The sequence below is a fragment of the Silurus aristotelis genome (genome assembly GCF_946808225.1).
Source record: "Silurus aristotelis genome assembly, chromosome: 29".
Taxonomy (NCBI): Eukaryota; Metazoa; Chordata; class Actinopteri; order Siluriformes; family Siluridae; genus Silurus; species Silurus aristotelis.
This window is the reverse complement of record NC_139602.1, coordinates 7,528,104-7,546,646: the sequence shown is the minus strand read 5'-3', so window position 1 is coordinate 7,546,646 and position 18,543 is coordinate 7,528,104. Positions and strand designations below refer to the sequence as shown.

General features: G+C 40.1%; 3 protein-coding genes and 1 long non-coding RNA gene across 8 annotated transcripts in view; 2 read left to right on the top strand and 2 right to left on the bottom strand.

Annotated features, from left to right (window-relative positions):
- Nucleotides 1-1,242, top strand: part of itsn2a (intersectin 2a) — a 30,831-nt gene extending 29,589 nt beyond the window's left edge. For both annotated transcript variants that reach the window (XM_083535233.1, XM_083535234.1), the window contains 2 exons: nucleotides 457-630; nucleotides 715-1,242. In XM_083535233.1, coding sequence (XP_083391359.1) covers nucleotides 457-630; nucleotides 715-872 — 332 coding nt within the window. In that variant the 3' untranslated portion in view covers nucleotides 873-1,242. The remainder of the gene's footprint in view (nucleotides 1-456; nucleotides 631-714) is intronic.
- Nucleotide 1,243: 1 nt separating this feature from the next.
- fam228a (family with sequence similarity 228 member A) lies at nucleotides 1,244-4,300 on the bottom strand. 3 transcript variants are annotated; one of them, XM_083535413.1, is made up of 8 exons: nucleotides 4,236-4,300; nucleotides 2,526-2,608; nucleotides 2,322-2,456; nucleotides 2,166-2,243; nucleotides 1,896-2,078; nucleotides 1,731-1,818; nucleotides 1,550-1,637; nucleotides 1,244-1,469 (listed from the first exon to the last, which is right to left on the bottom strand). In XM_083535413.1, the coding sequence occupies exons 2-8, from the start codon at nucleotides 2,604-2,606 to the stop codon at nucleotides 1,301-1,303; spliced, it is 822 nt and encodes a 273-aa protein (XP_083391539.1). In that variant the 5' UTR covers nucleotides 2,607-2,608; nucleotides 4,236-4,300; the 3' UTR covers nucleotides 1,244-1,300. The 3 variants fall into 3 exon arrangements, with proteins under 3 accessions (XP_083391539.1, XP_083391541.1, XP_083391540.1); XM_083535415.1 differs by having other exon boundaries at nucleotides 1,550-1,616; XM_083535414.1 differs by lacking the exon at nucleotides 4,236-4,300 and adding an exon at nucleotides 4,042-4,117.
- A 5,304-nt stretch (nucleotides 4,301-9,604) lies between these two features.
- LOC310722632 lies at nucleotides 9,605-12,426 on the bottom strand. The gene is made up of 3 exons (XR_014532422.1): nucleotides 12,294-12,426; nucleotides 10,162-10,333; nucleotides 9,605-10,014 (listed from the first exon to the last, which is right to left on the bottom strand). It is a non-coding gene; the product is annotated as an uncharacterized lncRNA (long non-coding RNA).
- On the top strand, nucleotides 11,895-17,384 carry LOC310722569 (protein ABHD1-like). 2 transcript variants are annotated; one of them, XM_083535145.1, is made up of 11 exons: nucleotides 11,895-11,985; nucleotides 12,091-12,150; nucleotides 12,232-12,369; nucleotides 12,880-13,040; nucleotides 13,729-13,911; nucleotides 13,996-14,041; nucleotides 14,706-14,818; nucleotides 15,044-15,217; nucleotides 15,780-15,828; nucleotides 16,461-16,626; nucleotides 16,721-17,384. In XM_083535145.1, the coding sequence occupies exons 3-11, from the start codon at nucleotides 12,241-12,243 to the stop codon at nucleotides 16,921-16,923; spliced, it is 1,224 nt and encodes a 407-aa protein (XP_083391271.1). In that variant the 5' UTR covers nucleotides 11,895-11,985; nucleotides 12,091-12,150; nucleotides 12,232-12,240; the 3' UTR covers nucleotides 16,924-17,384. The 2 variants fall into 2 exon arrangements, with proteins under 2 accessions (XP_083391271.1, XP_083391270.1); XM_083535144.1 differs by lacking the exons at nucleotides 11,895-11,985; nucleotides 12,091-12,150 and having other exon boundaries at nucleotides 12,167-12,369.
- Nucleotides 17,385-18,543: the final 1,159 nt, after the last annotated feature.

Genomic DNA, 18,543 nt, shown 5'->3' with positions numbered 1-18,543 from the left:
AGGATGGAGCCACCAGGTAGGAGGAAAAGAGGAAGGCCAAGGAGGAGGTTTATGGATGTGGTGAGGGAAGACATGCAGGTAGTTGGTGTAAAAGAGGCAGATGTAGAGGACAGGGTGGTATGGAGACAGATGATCCGCTGTGGCGACCCCTAATGGGAGCAGCCGAAAGAAGAAGAAGAAGCAGTAGATAATTTAGCGAAACGGCGCAAATTAAGTAATCGTACTGTATAAACTATGCAGTGTGTATGCATGTGGCAACAGGTGTGTTATGTTTGGACTTAAATGTACAATTTTCTCATCGTAAGATCGTACCATTGTACCTCGGGGACCATCTGTACTTGTCTTTTGATGGTTTATTTGACCTAACACACGTCGGACAATAAAAAATATATATGTGTACCAACGAAACTAAAGTTAACTGTGTGTGTGTGTGTGTGTGTGTGTTTGTGGTTGTAGGTAAGAGTAACCCTTACTGTGAGCTGTCTATGGGAGCACAGTGCTACACCTCACGGCCTCAGAACGACACCGTGAACCCTAAGTGGAACTTCAGCTGTCAATTCTTCATCAAGGACCTGTACCAGGACGTCCTGTGCATCACCGTGTTCGAGCGGGATCAGTTCTCTCCTGACGGCAAGTGCACCTTACGACCAAGAAAACGTTGATTCTGTAATTTTTGTTCTGATAAACCCTGAGCGTATATATGTGCGTTTGCAGACTTCCTGGGTCGCACAGAGGTTCCCGTTGCGACCATAAAGAAAGACCAGGACGGCAAAGGTCCCTTGACTCGTCGTCTGCTGCTCCACGAGGTCCCCACTGGAGAGGTCAGAGTCCGTCTCGACCTGCAGCTTTATGAACAGACGCCTCTCTTCTGACCTTCACGGAATGGATCCATATTTTTTTTATTTCTAATTTTTAAAAAAGCCAAATTTATTACTAAAGGAAAAGGACAACAGGCCGAAGTGTATTTAAATCAACTTGGTTGGATGCATGGCAAAGTAAAAACCTTACATGTCCGTCTCTCGCGAGAGCGCGAGGTTTGCTTTTGCTTTGCGATTTGTTTTATCAATGAAGACTGCAGCCGAATAAACTAATAATTGTAAAAAAAAATAAAATAAATTGTAAGTGATTTACTTTCCACCGTCTGAACAAATGTTTACCATTTATTCCGCGGCGCTGGGATTTAATCAGATATGCGCAATATATCGCTACTACTGATATTAATAATAACAATACTAATAACAACTTGTAGCCTTTTTTGTATTTACTTTCATTACTAACCATAAAACATAAAGAATGCACCTCAACCTGAAAAAAAAAAAAACTTTCCCATGTCAGTGCTGGATGAGGTTGAGGATGCGCCGTCATCCCATGACTTTGCCGAACATCTGCGAGACAGATCAATCGAGGACCAGCATTCAGGCCGGAAGCACCGCCCATCTGAGACGGTCATGTAAATGAGGCTTTGGTTCCTGGATAGCAGAAAACCATTAGGTTATTTTTCTTTCTTTTTTTTTATTGCACTGTTTCTCGTCTTGCTTCATTTCCATACCTGCTGCTTCTCTTGTTCCTGCTCTGTTCTTCTTCTGACGTCACCCAAAGAGAGCTATCCATGCTTCCTGTAATGGACAAGTCGAATGCTATTTTACGTTTAGAGAAAAAATCTCCGAAATATGATTGGCTGAGATGGAATATTAATAATAGAAAAAGCGCAAAAAAGTTTGGTTCAAAACCTGTCAAGCAGTGGAGAACCGCTCTCTTCTCCCTCGTTCTTGAACGTGAGTGAAGAAACAGTGGATCCTCCAAGGGAGCGGTGGTGACCTGAGATCATTTGATTGAATTATAATAAGAATCATTGTTTAGGGTGGAATAAGGGCTCTGAAATCTCCTAACTGCACCTTGGCGCTGTAGACGATGTCGTCTGAGTGCCTCTTCTTCGCTCCTTCGTGACGTCGGCGTATAAAGTGGCGATCGATGCTGCGCTGCACCGGCCACCACACGTGCTCTGTCCAGCGCTTGTGCAGGAGCTCATGCTTTCTCACACGCTGCATGCCTCTGTGCTTGAGGAAAACTTCCAGATCCTGCAGAACAAAACCATCGTTTGAAGAAGTGCTCCATTTGCAAGGACTTGCCAAGACTTAAGGTTAAACTTAACGACACACACCCACCTTAACGAATCCATTCTCGTTGTCCAGAAGAGGGTTCGTGATGGCATCTGCTTCCTGCTTTTCCACAAGGAATTTGTCCTGTAACGGAGTTGCGGAGTTGAGTTTCATTTCGGAATGAAAATAAGAAACACTTTACAGTGGTGGTGTGTGTAATACCTGTTGTTGTTTTACTGAGCAGGAAGGGACAGTGTGCACCTTCTTAACGCCTGGGTCTTTAATGACGTTGGTGTATATCTGACTCACACTTCTAACACATGGAGACACTACTTCTTTCCCAACATCTCTGGAAGTCTGCAGGAAAAAAATTCACATTAAAGCATACTTTTTTACCACTGTGGTGATAGAAAAAAAGGGTCTCACCGTTTTATGGAGCAGATATGGTGGGACAGGTTTGTGAAGGGTTATCAGACCGTTGTGATGTTTTCTGCTTTTAGCCAGCATTACTAATTAAAAACAACAAAAAAAGTGTGATCACTGTGACTTCAACTTGTTGGAACAATCAGAAAAAATCTATGATAGTTTTTTCAGGTTGCACCCATTCCTGGAGAGGCTGAGAAGGTTTGCTGTCATTAGGAGAGCGGCCTCTAGGGGCGAATCACTGACATCACGTTTGTGTGTACACGCAAAACTGTGCTCTGCACGAAGAGTGCTATATTTAATATCTATAATTTATTAGTTATATAATTATAATTATTAATTCATATATTCATATGTATTTCATTAGGCACATTTTCATGATTCATACTGTTCTTTTATTTTTGGAGTGTTATGTTTGTTTATTTAATCCAGTATTTGTTTTGAAAAACTTTCGGTTGATTTGACCTAGTTATCAGTATCTGTTTCTCACATGAACTGAATGCAATCCTTTTTACGTGCAGATTATAGTTAAAACCTGAGTTCCCGCAGGAACATATTAAGTGGCGGACCGGAAGTTTGTTTAGTCTCCGCCTCACACTTTGAGTAGAAATTTTTATCATTATAAAACATACGCAACAATGCCAGGGGTATAAGAAAAGAAACTAGAGTTAGCACAGTGTCACCATGACTTCTCTGTACTGGAAATACAATTTGTTTTGCACATGCATGAAAACGCTAAAGAATCCATCCCGCTAGCCGCTAACTTCCGGGAAATCTGAATTTCTCTTAAATGGAAAAAATCCTTCAGATATCGAGGGCGTGAATGAATTATTGAATAATAGAAGGAATGAAGAAAGTATGCTGAATTTAGTAGAACAGTTGAGTAGATCATATATATATATATATATATATATATATATATATATACACAGTATATATATATATACTATACATATATACTGTCACACCCCTAATATATATATAATTGACAAAAATTTGTGGTCTACATCTGAGCATAAGATCCTTCTTAAACATCCCATTCCACATTTGGTCCCCATTTGCTGTTTTAGTAAGTTCCACTCTTCTGGGAAGATGTCCCACTAGATTTTGTGGAGATTTGTGGAGATTCATTCAGACACAAGGGGGTTAATAAAGTCAGGTATTGATGTAGGTGAGAAGGTGAGGAGGCCATGGGTCATGTTCAAGTTCATCCCAAAGGTGTTCAATAGGGTTAGAGATCTTCCAACCTATGGAAAGCATATCTTCATGAAACTTTCTTTGTGAACAGGGGTTTATATAATATAGATATAACATTTTCAATGCATGTGATAGAATAAAAGATATATTTAGTGAATATGGGGTTGTATGAATTAATATTGACCCGAACCTTTTTTTTTATACTGACTAACAGAAAAACTTTAGTAATGCCTCCTTAAATACATTTAACATTTATACATTTATAGAGGAAAATGTATTTTCTGGTTAAACATGTTTTTGTGATAAAGTAAAATACATTTACACTGTGAAAGAACATATCCAATGACACGTCCCTTATTTTAACTCAGACACGGTTTTACCTCGTGTACCTGTCTGAAACACACACACACACACACACACACACACACACACACACACACACACACACACACACACACACACACACAGAGAGACAAAGAAAAAGGAAAAAAGACAAAAAAAAAATAGTATTCTCACTTCAGATAACCGTGTATTTTTTTTATCCACTTCAGGAGTTTGGTGACAAAATGGCAGCGTTCAAGTACCAGTCCCAGGTTGCGTTGCCATGGTGACGCGTTTGCGACGCGCGCGCACTTCCGGGTTGCTTTACTAATAGTGGGTGGATGAATAAATAAACACGATAAAGCATAATTATAAAAAATTCTATTTTAATTTGATTACAAAATGTATTACAGTCATTATTGTAGTCGTATTAGGGCCACTATGGGATAAAAAAACAACAACTGTAGATTTGGGAAAAATATTCGAGTTTAAAACTCGTAATTTTCGCAAAAAATAAAATTTCCTAGTTTAAAATTTTGAAGATTACATGAAAAAACTCATAACATTTGTGAGTTTTTACCAAGAAAGTTTTTAAAAAACTCAACATTTTCAAGTTTAAAACTCGTAATTTTCAGGTTGTAAGTCGAGTTTTACACCGTCGTATTATATGCGCCCCCCCCCCCCCCAACACACACACACACACACACACACACACACACACACACACACAAAGGTTTGAGTTTTACACACAAAACTTTTGAGTTCATTTCTTGTAAATTTGTGAGTTTTTTGAAAACACTGAAAAATATTCAAATAAAATAATACAAAAGAAAATGAATTGATGAAGTTAATAAAACTCATGAATTAGGCAATAAGCCTGAGCTGTTGTTATAGTTGTTGAGTTTATTTATTACTATGACGTGGAAATTAATGTATAATGTATAACAGTCACTACAATGGACAGTATAAAAAAATAAAAATACAATTAAAAAAAGCATGGTTAAATGAAATGAAGTTCTCTAATTCTACACACGTTTACAGTTGTACTCTACGTAAGGATAATTCGGTATTATTACTTTTTTGCAATGTATATTTACATTTATATTATTTGTCAGATGCCCTGATCCAGAGTTATTTACATTTATTTCATTTATACCAATGAGCAGTTCATGGGTTAACGCTCTTTGTGTTGGCATTTTAACTCGTACTCAAACTTCTTATCAGTTTTTTTATATAAATGTAAATATTAAGACTATGAATGAAATGTTAGAAATATGCACATGTTGATTAATTTTGATCCGACTGATCAACCATTTTTATCAGTTATAGGCAGTGTTGGGCAGTAACGTTACTTTTTACAGTAACTAATACTGTAATGTGTTACTTAAAAAAAAAAGTAACTTCATTACCGTTACCGTATGGTGCGTTACCCGTTACTTTTATAAATGAATTAATTTTGGCTGAAGTGTAGACTACAGTCTAACCTGCTTACAGCAGAGACGCATTGTAGGATTGGTGGATGAACCACTGTAAGCAGGAAGAAGACGCATTGTAGGATTGGTGGATGAACCACTGTAAACATGAAGAAGACGCACTGTGGGCGTGTCTCCGTTTTTTCAGGTCTGTGCGGCAGTAATGGCGAGTCGAGGCGAGAGCAAGACGAGTTTCTCAAAGTGGAAATATGCTTATTATTTCACTTTAGTTAAGTATAAAGACAAAAACTTTTTAGTCTAATGTAAGCTGTGTCTTTCTGGTTCGAACGTCGCATCTACTGCGATAAACAGCAACTCCAATCTGTTGAAGCTCCTCCAGGAACTCCATGCCTGAGGAGCTAGAAGCTAGAGGCTAACCCGGCGTTCTGTTCTACATTGTTGATAGTTTTCATACTTCAGCTGTGAAAGGAACATTTTTAAGAGCTCAACACAACAGCAGAAGCCACTTTAGTTTTTGACTGTGAATATATTATTCAGCTTGTTTTGGTATTTATTTCAGAAATCCTTGTGATATATTCAGTTTGTGCTGGTCCGACTTAAATAAATGTGTTTAAAAATTACTTTGTGTTTAAGTCAGTTTTGTGTTTGTATAGACCATAACACATAAAAGGGCATTAATCGGAACATTAAAGAAGGTTCTTTAAAAAAGTAACTAAAAAGTTACTTTTACCAGTAACGCATTACTTTTTGGTGTAAGTAATCAACAAAGTAACTAAGTTACTTTTTGAATGAAGTAACGAGTAACTGTAACTAGTTACTATTGCTTAGTAACTAGCACAACACTGGTTATAGGGATTTCAAGTATTCAACTTCATAGTTGATCTCACGCCGACCCGAAACCCAGCGTACAGAGGCTGAGAGAACTTAGTGCGAACACGGTAAAGAAGAGTCATTGTATTAGAGTGTAGAACAATGCTGTAGAAGGCCAGAGTTCCTGCACGTTTATCTACATACACTCCTACTTTGGAGGGTGATGGAACTTGGAGCTCAGTTTTGTTGTTCTTGTGAAAGAAATAGCAAGCAGATGAAGAACACACCAGACTCCAGGACAGATTGTTGAATCCAAAGCCACACTCTTGGCCATTTCCTTTCCGGCATATGTCGTTGTACGAGACTGATATTTCTAAATATCCGTTATTGACACGCTCCACCTCCCAGTAACAGCAATCATTAAGACTTTCCTTAGACAACACCTGCCAGAAGTAGTCAAATCTATTTTTGAATCCCTCTGAAGAATAATCGGAACATGAATATCCATAGTATGGTTTTTCCGGGTCACCGCCTGTGACAGCTCTGTTATACTCTGACAGACTGAGGGAAGGGTGAGCCGTTTCAGGATCCAGAGTCAGATGAAAGAAATCTAAACCCAAACAAGCTCAAATATGTTTGGTACAACTGACCATCCAACCATTTATATATATATATAATTATAATTATATATATATATATATATATATATATATATATATATATATATATATATATATATATATTATTTCATAATAGTAGCGTAATATCACAATGTACGAGTTTGTGTGAGTTTTCTTACGTCTGCTTTCACGCTTTATAAACACGAAGAAACTAGTAGTCTTTCTGAATTTCATTCTGACCAATAACCCGATGGCCCCTTAGATTTTTTTTATTCTGACCAAAAATCTAATGGTCCCTCAGGCTTTCATTCTGACCAAGAAACCGATGGTTTCTTTAGCTTTTATTCTAAACAAGAACCCAGTCTTAGTAGTGGGATGGGCACCAAATGAGTTTGTTCATACCAAATTTGACCTTGAAAAGTTGCAAATTCATAAACCTTTTCTTACTACAATGGCCACACAGATCATACTGAATTATAACTTTGTTGGAAATCCTGATGGAATCTCATCGAGTCATGATTTGGAGGGTTCTGTTGGAAATCTGCCCATTTTTATTACTTGCCTTTCTGCTTTCTCTGTTTTTCTGTCATTAGTGTCCCTTTGTTTCCACCTGAATTCAATTACCTCCTACGTATTTAAGGTTCTCTGTGTTTCAGTTTCTTTGCTTGGTTGGTAATGTTATGCAGTTGTAATATAGAGCCAACAACCTTTGCGACCACTACAGCTTAAAACCAAACACAGACAGAATGAGTTGTATTTGCTTTTTTTTTTTTTATCTCTTCGCCTAATCACGACACAAATATAAAGACCAATATGGAATATGACTTGTACACTTAATTATGCGACACTGAAAATTAATCCTGAGTCATACTGCTCTCTTTTCATAGCTCCAGCATGTTCTATTGTTAAACAGGAAGACAGGAAACTCAAGTAATGACCAATGGTCAAGTTACTTAAGGGTCTCCTTCACCTTTTAAAGGAGAGTTATGAGTTAACAAAAAATGGGATGTTCGGTGGTTGTTCGTTACTTTTAAGGGTTAATTTCATAAAAGCCACACATAATGTGAGTCATAGTAGTGCTTCTGATTTCTTCTGCCTATTAACATGCCAAGCAAACTAAGCCTTGTTCAGTGATGGTCTCATTTAAAGGACATTCACAGACTGGTTGTGGTTTTTGATAGAAAGCAGAGTGAGAGTGTCATGGCAATTTTCAAACCTTTATTAAAATGTAAAGGAAATACAACTCTTCATTTCATTCTTCCTGAGTTAACATTCTTGCATTAAGACCAAAAAGGTGGATAGATCCTTCAATGGTGGTTGGATGTTCAGGGGCCCATAGGTAGCAGCTTGGTGTGGCTTGCATTTGAACTCATTCTCTCATCAGGCTTTGATCATAGGAACCACTACAAATTAAAGTATGATTTAAATGAAAGACACTAATGTCAGGATTTGCATCTGTTCTGCTCCTTCCTTTTTGCTATTAGTGTCTTTCCTTTGCCTTCCACCTGATGTCGCCAGTGCATCCCTACTCCCTGGTTTTAGTGCTTCCACCTGTTTCCCATTAGCCTCTGTGTATTTAAGTTGTTTCTCTATTTTTACTTTCTGCTTTGTTAGTTCTGCACTTAGTTTTTCTTTTTACCTGTTTCTGTAGTAGTCTGTCTATTTCTCAGGTACTTTTGTACTTTTTTGTACTAAAGTTTGCTGATTTAATTTGTGACTAGAAAAAAATAGTTTTTGCCCTATGAGTTGTTTTCAGACATTTTGTGTTTGTTTTTTTACTTTTATTTCTATTTATTTAATTTCTTTATATTCTATTTCTAATACATGTTCGACAGTCATAAGCATGTTGTACTCTGTATGAATGTTTGTGACGAATATAATTTTTTTATATTTGGATGATAACTTCCTGTGTTTTCAATTTGTTTTTCCAAAGTAATTAATTTTCTTTAAGTGGAAGGAATATTAATTGAGTCATTATGTCCTGCATGTATTTCTAGGATTTCAAGAGTCATAAAAATCCTGAAGATATTCAGGTTTTCAGCATATGAAATTTTTAATGGTTCATTGGAGTTAAAAAAAATAAATTACAAAACATTACCAGGTTAAATAGAACAAAGTTGAATCCATTTACATTCAGTTGCATTCATCTGAGAATAGTAAGCATTATTTTCAGAGCAAACAGTCAGCTGGAGTCTAATAGATCATGGAATCACCTAACACCTAAATCCTATTAAACTGCTTTGGGATGAACTGGATTGTACTGTATCCGGTACCAGTCATTCCTCCCACTTGCCACCAGGGGGCAACACGACTTCAAAGACTGTCCTTGGACTACAGTTCCCAGAAGCCCCTGTCTGGGAATCAACTTTAACTGTTCCCAGCAGGAGGACCATAAATGGGACACCATCTCAAACACACATGGTTGTGTATTGATGTTTTAAGGTATCTTATATTCCGTCAATGCCAGCCTTCTGTTCCATGTATTGTTTTGCCACGTCTGAATGGATCCCATAGTATTTAAATACAGTGTCAACAAATGTATGTATTCTATTTAAGTGCATGAATCACCTGCATACATCATTTCGGATCACACAATCTCACAAATGTAGAGCCATACCACCAGTCGATCCCGAACCCAGGATTATGAGGCTGAGTGAATGTGTTTTGGACTCTGTGGAGGAGCTTCATGCTATTTGAGACACTGTAGAAGGAAAGAGTTCCTGCACCGTGATCCACATACACTCCTATTTTGGAGGACGTTGGAACTCCGAGATCAGTCTGAATGTTGTTGTGCCAGAAAGAGAGAGAAGAAGAAGAACATGACAGACTCCAGGACTTATCGTTGTGCCCAAAAGCACAATCATTACCTTCTCCTTTCCTGCTGATGTCTTTATTTGAGACTGAAATTTCCACCACACCGTTCCACTCCACCTCTCAGTAATGGCGTCCACACACACTCTCCTCACACAGTACCTGAATGCAGTAGTCAAATCTCTCTGAATGATCAGGGTACAACTGCTCAGACTCACTTTCTGTCACCTCTTTGTTGTTCTCTGACAGACGGAGGTGTTTATGTGCTGTGTTGGGATCCAGAGTGGGATAAAAAAAAATCTTAAACAAAAAAATAAAAAATAGGGAAATGGGTGTGTAGAACAACAGATATGTGCAAATGTACAATACATATAAATCATTTTTGTTTTTTTGGGAATCTTAGTGACTCCATCACTGTGTTACCAAAGCAGGAACAGCTCCTCTTACCTTGTGGAGGGATTTTAATGAATTTCCTCTCACAGAATTCTTCGACTATCTTCTTCAGATCTGAGAGAGTATTCGTCAGTCCTTCAAATGAGAGATGTTGACGGACAGTGATGCTGGATGTGTCCAAATCTGGTCTTTCAGACAAGGAAGACTGGCATCCAGAAGGCAAAGCCTAGAGAAAGCAAATGAAACTAATGGTCAACAACACGAGTAAACAAAGTACCTAAAGGACCTTTCAGGATTTAGGATTTGTGTTGTATTGGCTTTTGTCCACCACATGTCCTCGTTCCCTTTGCTTGATTTTTTTGCATGGCAGGTTTTTTGCTCATGGGTCTTCAGCCTTGTTTTGAGCAAGAATTAAAATTGTATAACTTTCAACTAGAGGGGGAGTGGTGGCTCCAGCGGTTAAGGCGCTGGGTTGCAGATCGGAAGGTCTGGGGTTCAAGCCCCGGTATCGCCAAGCTGCCACTCTTGGGCCCTTGAGCAAGGCCCTTAACCCTCTATGCTCCGGGGTTCCCTTACGAGGGAAATATCAAGGTCCGTGACGTCGGAGTGACGTGGGGCCGCCTTCCCGTGGGCTCACCACCTGCAGGAGGGACCGTAAGGGACGGTGCTGTGAGGATTGGGCAGCAGTCTAAGCAGGCCCCCGCCTTCGACTGCTGCCCAATCCTCACAGCACCGTCCCTTACATCCCATGAACCGAATTACGGATAAGCGGGAGAAAATGAATGAATGAATGAACTTTTAACTATTTGAGTCCATTTAGGCACTTTTGGTTCCGAAGGTCATGAGTTCAAATGCCAGCCACACCAAGCTGCACTCATGGGCCCCTGAGCAAGGCCCTTAACACCATACAGTAGCTGTTCATTTGTATGAATGAGATAAATGTAAGCCACACTAAATAAGGGCATCTTCCAAATGCAATAAATGTAAATCCATGTTTGTCACAAAGCTCTGTAGTTCATCAGTCATTTCCAGTTTCCTGTCTTGTCTTACTGTCTGAGATTCTGTTTGTGCCTAGATCTCTCCATTTCCAAATAACACGTACACTCTTCCAGGGTTCCTCCAGAGATGGCGCTATTAAGAAGAATGTCAGACATTTGTGGCATTTGCGGTCTAAAATTCCAGATTCTTCAAGATGTTCAGATTCATTCTTCTACTAAAACTACCCACTGCCGTTTTGTCTTACACCACTAGAGGGCAATACACCTCTTTTAAATTTTTTTTTTTTTTACATGAAATTACACCCACATTGTTTTATAACACGAACACGCATTCGTGGACCATGATCATATTTTATTTTACTCTTCCATCATTATATTAAAAAAGTGCAAAAACTTTGCACCATGAATACTCTCACAGAACAAAAGAAATGTGTAAAAATCGAATTAAACAATTATTTGTTTCTTGCTGTTGTGTCCGACGCCACTAGAGGGCGACATCACACGATCACATCACCGCCCTTTTATTATATATTTTTTGAAGTGTGGTGTGGTTTATATATACGTATAACACACACACACACACACACACACACACACACACACACACACACACACACACACACACACACACACACATTCTCTAAATTTTTTTAAAAGTTTTTCGCAATCTGTTTTTTGTATTAAGGCATGTTCCTGGACAGCTCTGGGTCCTTCTTCATTTCGCGTCACAATCCGCTTTCTGCTGCCTTTCTTAGTTCCCTACATAGGGCTAAATATAAAGAGGAATCTGAGAATCATGTAGTGTCCTACAGGGGCAGAAAATATCGGATCGGGAAATCCAGGATGTCGAGTTTTGTTTTGGTGCTTTTGGATTTAGAATAAAAATTTATAGTGATTTATTAATTTACTAAAAAAAATTAATATTACAAAATTAAATATTTATCATAATAAATTTGTGTGTATTATATATATATTTTTATTTCAGGTCTAAAATAGATTATTGTGATGTAGCCTTTGCCCTACATGCTGGAAAAGGAGTAAGGAGGTGTGTGTGAGTGTGTGTGAATAGTGTGTGTATAGTGTGTGTATAGAGTGTTTGTTGAGAAAATAAAGCGAATTATTACAGATTGTAGAAATGCCATCATGGTTGGACATTGGTGTGTGGAAGGTGTGTGTGGATCTTCTCACCTCTACACACTGTACTGCAGTCCTGGGGGCAGTTACAGCTTCACTCCTTCTTCTGTATGGAAAGAACAAGGCTCAGGTCAGATCTTCTTCTTTTTCTTTATATAAAATATTAGTGACACACTGAGAATGTGCTTCTCCTCCTCCAACCCCATCAAACCCTCCATCTGTGTTTTCATTTAAATGACAGTTACACCCTGATGAACATTTTTTTTTTTTTTTATCCGTTTATAGTCTTTTGTCAGCCCCTGCCTTTAACCCTGACTCTAAGATTTACACTGACCTTGACTTTGAATTTGATTCTGACTCTGAATCTGACATTGACTCTGAATTTGATTCTGATCTTGACTCTTGAGTCTAAAGGTGGAATGGACTGTTCCATCTTGTGTATTAGTGTGTAATTGTGTGTCACTGATGTTCACACTTTGGTACTGGTATGTTTGTGTGTGAGGTTGTGTTCTGTCTATTGTAACACAGTGTAGTATTGGATGTTGTGTTATTGTAAGTGTCGTTGTTGTATCGCTCTGTAACTCTTGAACCTGTTTGTTTTTCGGCGGTGTGTAATTTTTTCCCGCCGTCTCTCCTGCAGGTTCCTGCGCTGGTGTGTGCGGACGGATTCCGTGTGTTTCTACACACACACTGCCCCGTCGTCTCGGAGCGGTTTTGCCCCACGCCCTGGTGCTGGGGCGGCCGAATGCAGACCCTTGTGCGGGTCATGATCAAGTCCTGCCCTGCTGTCACCTATCGCAGGTCGGCCAAAAGTTTGTGGACACCTGAGTAGTCTTTCACTGCATTATTAAGTTTATTAGAGTGTATTTATGATGATCACAAAGATATCGGGGGCAGAAAATGTGTACATTTATATCATATAGTTAATCTTGACTCTGACAACCACACTAAATTTTGACTCTTGATTCTGATGCTGACACTGAATCTTGACTCTTGATTCTGACGCTGACACTAAAACTGAATCTTGACACCGACACTGAATCTTGACTCTTACACCGACACTGAATCTTGACTCTTGACTCTGACACCGAAACTGAATCTTGATTCTGACACCGACACTGAATCTTGACTCTGACAACCACACTGAATTTTGACTCTAACTCTTGACTCTGACACTGAATCTTGACTGTTGATTCTGAGGCTGACACTGATTCTTGACACCGACACTGAAATCTTGACTCTTCACTCTAACACCTACACTGAATCTTGACTCTTGACTCTGACACCGAAACTAAATCTTGACTATGACAACCACACTAAATTTTGAATCTGAATCTTGACTCTGATTCTTGACTGACATCCCGGTCGTGTTTGGAGCGCTATAGCAGGAGATCCAACAGGTTTGGGTCTGAATAATAAAACCAGATGGGGCTAGAAAAAAAAGTTTGTTGTCCTAATACTTTTGATCCGAGTCGCTTTTCGTCTCCAGCGAGATGATCAGGACGGAAGACGGCGGTCAGCTCTGTCTCGACTGGGCCGATAACACGGACAGCGCCAACTACCCGCAGTCCTCCACTCGGCCCACAGTGCTGATCCTGCCCGGGCTGACGGGGAACAGCCAGCAGACATACGTCCTGCACATGGTCCAGCAAGCCGTGCAACACGGGTACAGGTGAGCAAAACGTGCAAGGAACGATCTTCACGTGAACTGTCCTTTCTCACGTGCGCTTTCTCACGTGCGCTTTTTCACTTTCAGGTGTGTGGTGATGAACAACCGAGGTTTCGGAGGAGAGGAGCTGCTGGTAAGAAGTCTCCAGTGTCATACCTTTTCTTTCTCTCTCTCTCTCTCTTTCCTTTTTCCTCAGGGTCGTTCAAAAAGGAGCACATGCCGACGCTTATGCCCAGGTGTCCACAAACCTTTGGCCCCACCGTGTGTGTGATTCACGTTGCCACGTGCGTCAGAATCCTGCTTTTTTCTATCTTATAAGCATCAGGCTTTATAGAGCTCGCAGGAACGACATGCAGGAGCTCGTAATCCTGGCGCAAAGTTCACCAGGTGCTCAGCTCGAATCCTGTCCTCTCTCCATCTGTCTTTCTCTCCCTCAATCACCTCGTTTTTTTCCCTTCTGCCTTTTCCTTCTCTCTCCCTTTCTCTCTAACTCCCCCTCTCACTCCAGGTTTCTCACAAAATCTCTCCTCTCCATCCCTCTTTCTCTCTTTCCTATTCTTTCTCTCGTTCTCTGTCTTTCCATTTCACTCTCTCCTTTTGCAACTTCTCTTTTACCCCCCCCCCCACTTTCCCTCTTTTTCTCTCTATTGCAATTGACCCTTTTCCTTTTCTTCCTCTATCCTTCTCCTCCCTTTACTCTCCATCTCTGTCTCAGCCTGTTCTCCCTGTCCTCTCTCTATCTTGATCCCTCCTTCTATCATTCCTCTCACTTCTTTTCTTCTCTCTCTACCCCCCAGACCCCTCTTACCTTCTGTGCTGCCAGTACTCAAGATGTGGAGACAGCTGTCAATCATGTGAAAAAGCTCCACCCACAGGCCCCTCTGCTGGGAGCTGGGGTGTCATTTGGAGGGTGAGACAACATACACACACACACACACACACACACACACACACACACACACACACACAATATATTCATATGGATTTACAGGTTTCGGTTTACAGCCAGCAGATGGTGCTGTTGTACAGCTGTGCAGTTTTACTGCTCTAATGAGGCTGGAGTAACGTTTATAAATAATATAATGATGAAACAAAATCAGATTTTTCCTCTTGATCTCCCCTCCACGATCCTCAGCATGTTGCTGCTGAATTATCTGGCGCGTAAAGGACGCGACTCAAAGATGATCGCGGGGCTCACCATGTCGGTGATCTGGAACTCGTTCGAATCGTCCAGATCCCTGGAGGAGCCAATCAACAAGCTGCTTTTCAACCGCCATCTCACCAACAACCTGTGTCACACTATCAACAGGTTCGATCCGTCTGTTCCGTATTCACATTTTTTTTTTTTTTCATTTTTGCTTAAAGATATTTAATAGAATCATGGAATAGCATAGATGAGGCTCCATTTGCTGTTGCGATAAGCTCCATTCTTCTGGAAAAGATGTTCCACTAAATTTTGTGGAGATTTTGGGAGGATTTAGTGAGTCAGTCAAGTCCTGATGTAGGGTGAGGTGAGGAGGCCTGGGATGGCATTTTAGTATATCCTATAGACGTTCAATAGGGAGGGATATCTATAGCAGGAGATCTTTCAACCCATGGAAACCGTATCTTCAGATGGCTTTGTGCATTTAGATTTCCGAATGAATTTCCATCCAAAGACATCAGATACAAATTGTGCACATCCAAGTTTTGGAGAAGAACCACGAAATCAGGTGTCCAAATACTTTTGCCTATAGTGTTTTATTTTTTTTAATTTATGTATTTTATTTTATTATTATAATTTTTTTTTAAACCCTGTTAAAATGGTGATTGCGCCTTGAAATCCACCTGTAAACGTTGTGTTAATGTTTGTGTCGCACTCTGTCCCCCAGACACAGAACGATCCTGGAGAAGGTGATAGACGTGGAGCACGTGTTAAAGGTATTCCCGACATTATTTTGCTTCTGTAACGCGGTATCACGGGAAGTGCAAAAGCAAAGAGATGGAGATATAATACGGTCTATAATCAGTTCAAATGTTTAGGGGGATGCAGTTACTTTCATGGTTTTTTTTTCACTTTGCTTTTCTGCAAAAGATGATCGGAAATGTACAACCACATTTGAGGTTTTTCCCCATTCAAAAATGGAGGGGGGGGGGGGTGTAGGACTTTTGCACTCTGCCGAACTGACATGCACCTGTGTTTTTATATCTCTCATTGTTTGCCTCTTTGCTCCTCCTATTTTATCCCACCCACCAATCACTGAAACATAGAACAGTTGATATTATAATTTAGCACAGGTGATTGATCTTTACCACTCACTTCTCCCCAACTAAACTCCCCCATTCACTGGGAGGGGTGGAGTTTAAAACTTAAAACTGAGAAGGCTTTGCTGAACGGCCCTTGTACATGGCTGGTGCTTGGTTTTGAATTGGTGACCTTCAGAGTCCAGTGCCTTAACCACTTAGCTACCACCTCCATGCTTACACACTTGGTTCACCAACAAATATTGAGATTTCCAACACCGCTTTTATCGTAACGAATCATTTCATGAATCTTTATTTTCCATGTCCAGGCGCGTACCATCCGCGAGTTTGACGAGCGCTTCACGTCTGTAATGTTCGGCTACAAGTCCTGCGCTGATTATTACCAGGATGCCAGTCCAGGATACAAACTGCCGCAGATATCCGTCCCGATTCTGTGCCTCAACGCCACTGATGATCCTTTTTCCCCGGAACACGGTAAAATTATCATAAATTACAGTTTTTTGTATGAAGGACATGTCTCCGTCTTGTCCCTTACGTCTTTTGTGCTGTTGTCTTTCCATCTCTGCAGCTTTCCCGGTCGCTCCGGCTCAGCACTCGGCTAACATGGCGCTCCTCCTGACGTCACACGGGGGGCACATCGGCTTCCTCGAGGGGCTTTTCCCACGCGGCCGAGGCTACATGGATCGAGTGTTCGGGCTGTTCGTCCGAGCCTGTTTCGAGCATCAGGAGGACCTGAAAGAGGCCTGCGGAACCAGCACGAGCTCAGATTAACCACTACAAACACAATTGATGAACCACTTGTACACCTCTCATGAAATCGAGTTAGACCTAAAAACCACGCTTGAAGTGTTTAGAGATTTTTTTTTTTATTCAGACATACAGGTTTATTTAGGTTTTTTTTTTGTTTTTTTGTTAAGCTAAGATTCAGTTATTCTGTTGATTTTTGGACACATTGCTTAACCTCAACCTGACCAACTAAAGAATCCTCAAATCATAACACTGCCCCCCACTGGCTTGTACTAGGCAATGATGGGTGCATCACTTTAATCCACGTTCCTTCCAACCCTGATGCTCCAATCACTCTAGAACAGGGTCAGTCTGGAACCATCAGACCACATGCTCTTTTTTCTGTTGCTTCAGAGTCTAGTTTTTATGCTTCCTAAGCAAATTGAAGGGTTTTTAATTAAAAGCGTCACTAAGAAGTGAGTTTCTGATGGTGTTCAGTCCCAGTTTATAGAAACCCTATCTATTCCTCGTGTAGTAAAACCAAGAATTAAATACACAAGATCCAGAAATAATCTTATTAAACATTAGATCACTTGCACCCAAAGCACTGATTGTAAATGAGATGATCACAGAGAATAATCTCGATGCACTCTGTCTCACTGAGACCTGGATTAACCCAGGTGATTATATGGGTCTAAACGAATCTACACCGTCAGGATATGTTTATAAGCATGAGCCTCGTCAGACTGGTCGTGGGGGAGGTGTAGGAACCATTTATAGTGCCTCTCTTAATGTTAGTCAGAGATTAGGATTCAGTTTTAAATCATTTGAAGTGCTTGTCCTTAAAATTGTACTTTCAGACATACATAGAAAACTCGCTCTGGTCACCGTTTACAGACCCCCAGGGCCCTACGCTGATTTTCTTCGAGTTTGCTTGTTTTCTTTCAGACCTCTTGATCGATTTTGATAAAGTGCTGCTTGTAGGAGATTTTAATATTCATGTAGATGATGTAAACGATGCTCTAGGATTATCATTTGTCGACTTATTAAACTCTTTTGGGGTTAAACAAAACGTCTCGAGACCAACTCATCGCTTTAACCACACATTAGACTTAATAATATCCCATGGCGCAGACGTCACTGATATAGATATTTTACCTCAGAGTGATGACATCACAGACCATTATCTTATACTTTACACACTACCGGTAGAGCAGATTAGCCGTGTTGCACCACGCTATTGACCTGGTAGGACTATTGTTCCGACCACTAAGGACAGATTCATAAATAACCTGCCTGATTTATCTCAATTTCACACTAAACCCATAACTACTAATGATCTTGATAAAATGGCTAACAACATAGACCTTATCCTCACTAGCACATTAGACACCGTTGCCCCCATCCGGTTAAAAAAGGTTAGAGAACAAGCACCTGCACCTTGGTATAATAGTCATACGCATGCCCTCAATAGAACAGTCTGTAATCTGGAGAGAAAATGGAGGAAAACTAAATTGGAGGTATTTAGAATTGCGTATAAAGACAGTATGCTCAGCTACAGACAGGCGCTAAAAGCTGCTAGAGCTGAACATCTGAGCGAACTCATAGAAAATAACAAAAACAATCCCAGGTTCCTTTTTTCTACAGTAGCTAAACTAACTACAA

Excerpts from the sequence above, each read along its gene's own strand:
- fam228a (XM_083535413.1), bottom strand. The coding sequence starts at position 2,606 with ATGCTGGCTAAAAGCAGAAAACATCACAACGGTCTGATAACCCTTCAC. Across the intron at positions 2,457-2,525 it reads CATATCTGCTCCATAAAACG|ACTTCCAGAGATGTTGGGAA; the intron begins GTGAGACCCTTT and ends TTTTTCCTGCAG. Across the intron at positions 1,638-1,730 it reads GGTTCTCCACTGCTTGACAG|CATTCGACTTGTCCATTACA; the intron begins GTTTTGAACCAA and ends AACGTAAAATAG.
- LOC310722569 (XM_083535145.1), top strand. The coding sequence starts at position 12,241 with ATGCCATCATGGTTGGACATTGGTGTGTGGAAGGTGTGTGTGGATCTT. Across the intron at positions 13,912-13,995 it reads GCCGTGCAACACGGGTACAG|GTGTGTGGTGATGAACAACC; the intron begins GTGAGCAAAACG and ends TTTCACTTTCAG. Across the intron at positions 15,218-15,779 it reads CTGTGTCACACTATCAACAG|ACACAGAACGATCCTGGAGA; the intron begins GTTCGATCCGTC and ends TCTGTCCCCCAG.